The sequence below is a fragment of the Penaeus monodon genome, chromosome 22 (genome assembly GCF_015228065.2).
Source record: "Penaeus monodon isolate SGIC_2016 chromosome 22, NSTDA_Pmon_1, whole genome shotgun sequence".
Classification (NCBI taxonomy): domain Eukaryota; kingdom Metazoa; phylum Arthropoda; class Malacostraca; order Decapoda; family Penaeidae; genus Penaeus; species Penaeus monodon.
The window spans coordinates 33,480,805-33,481,048 of NC_051407.1; the positions used below are offsets into that span (position 1 = coordinate 33,480,805).

The 244-nt window shown below is 51.6% G+C and overlaps 1 protein-coding gene across 1 annotated transcript in view; it reads right to left on the bottom strand.

Annotated features, from left to right (window-relative positions):
* The window catches only part of LOC119587613 (glycine receptor subunit alpha-2-like), a gene marked incomplete at its 3' end in the record, with an annotated part of 77,695 nt that overhangs the window by 10,195 nt on the left and 67,256 nt on the right, over window positions 1-244 (bottom strand). The window contains 1 exon segment of the mRNA XM_037936322.1: window positions 90-181. Coding sequence (XP_037792250.1) covers window positions 90-181 — 92 coding nt within the window.

The following is a 244-nucleotide window of genomic DNA, read 5'->3' on the forward strand; positions in this document are numbered from 1 at the left end:
AGCAAAGCCAGACATGTAACCAAAGGGACAGAATCAAACAAGCAGGCAACCAAAAGGCCATTTGCTTCGAACCGTAAAAGTCGACTCACTGAGATGGTTGGTGGGCGTGGCTCTCCGGTCGTAGAGCTTCAGCAGGCTGTCCAGGATCTGCAGGTTGGTGACGTTCCTCGTCTTGCATTCCCTGCAACGGAAGCGGTGCTTTGAGAAACGAGAGTGAAGGAGCATGTAACAAGGTATGGGATGA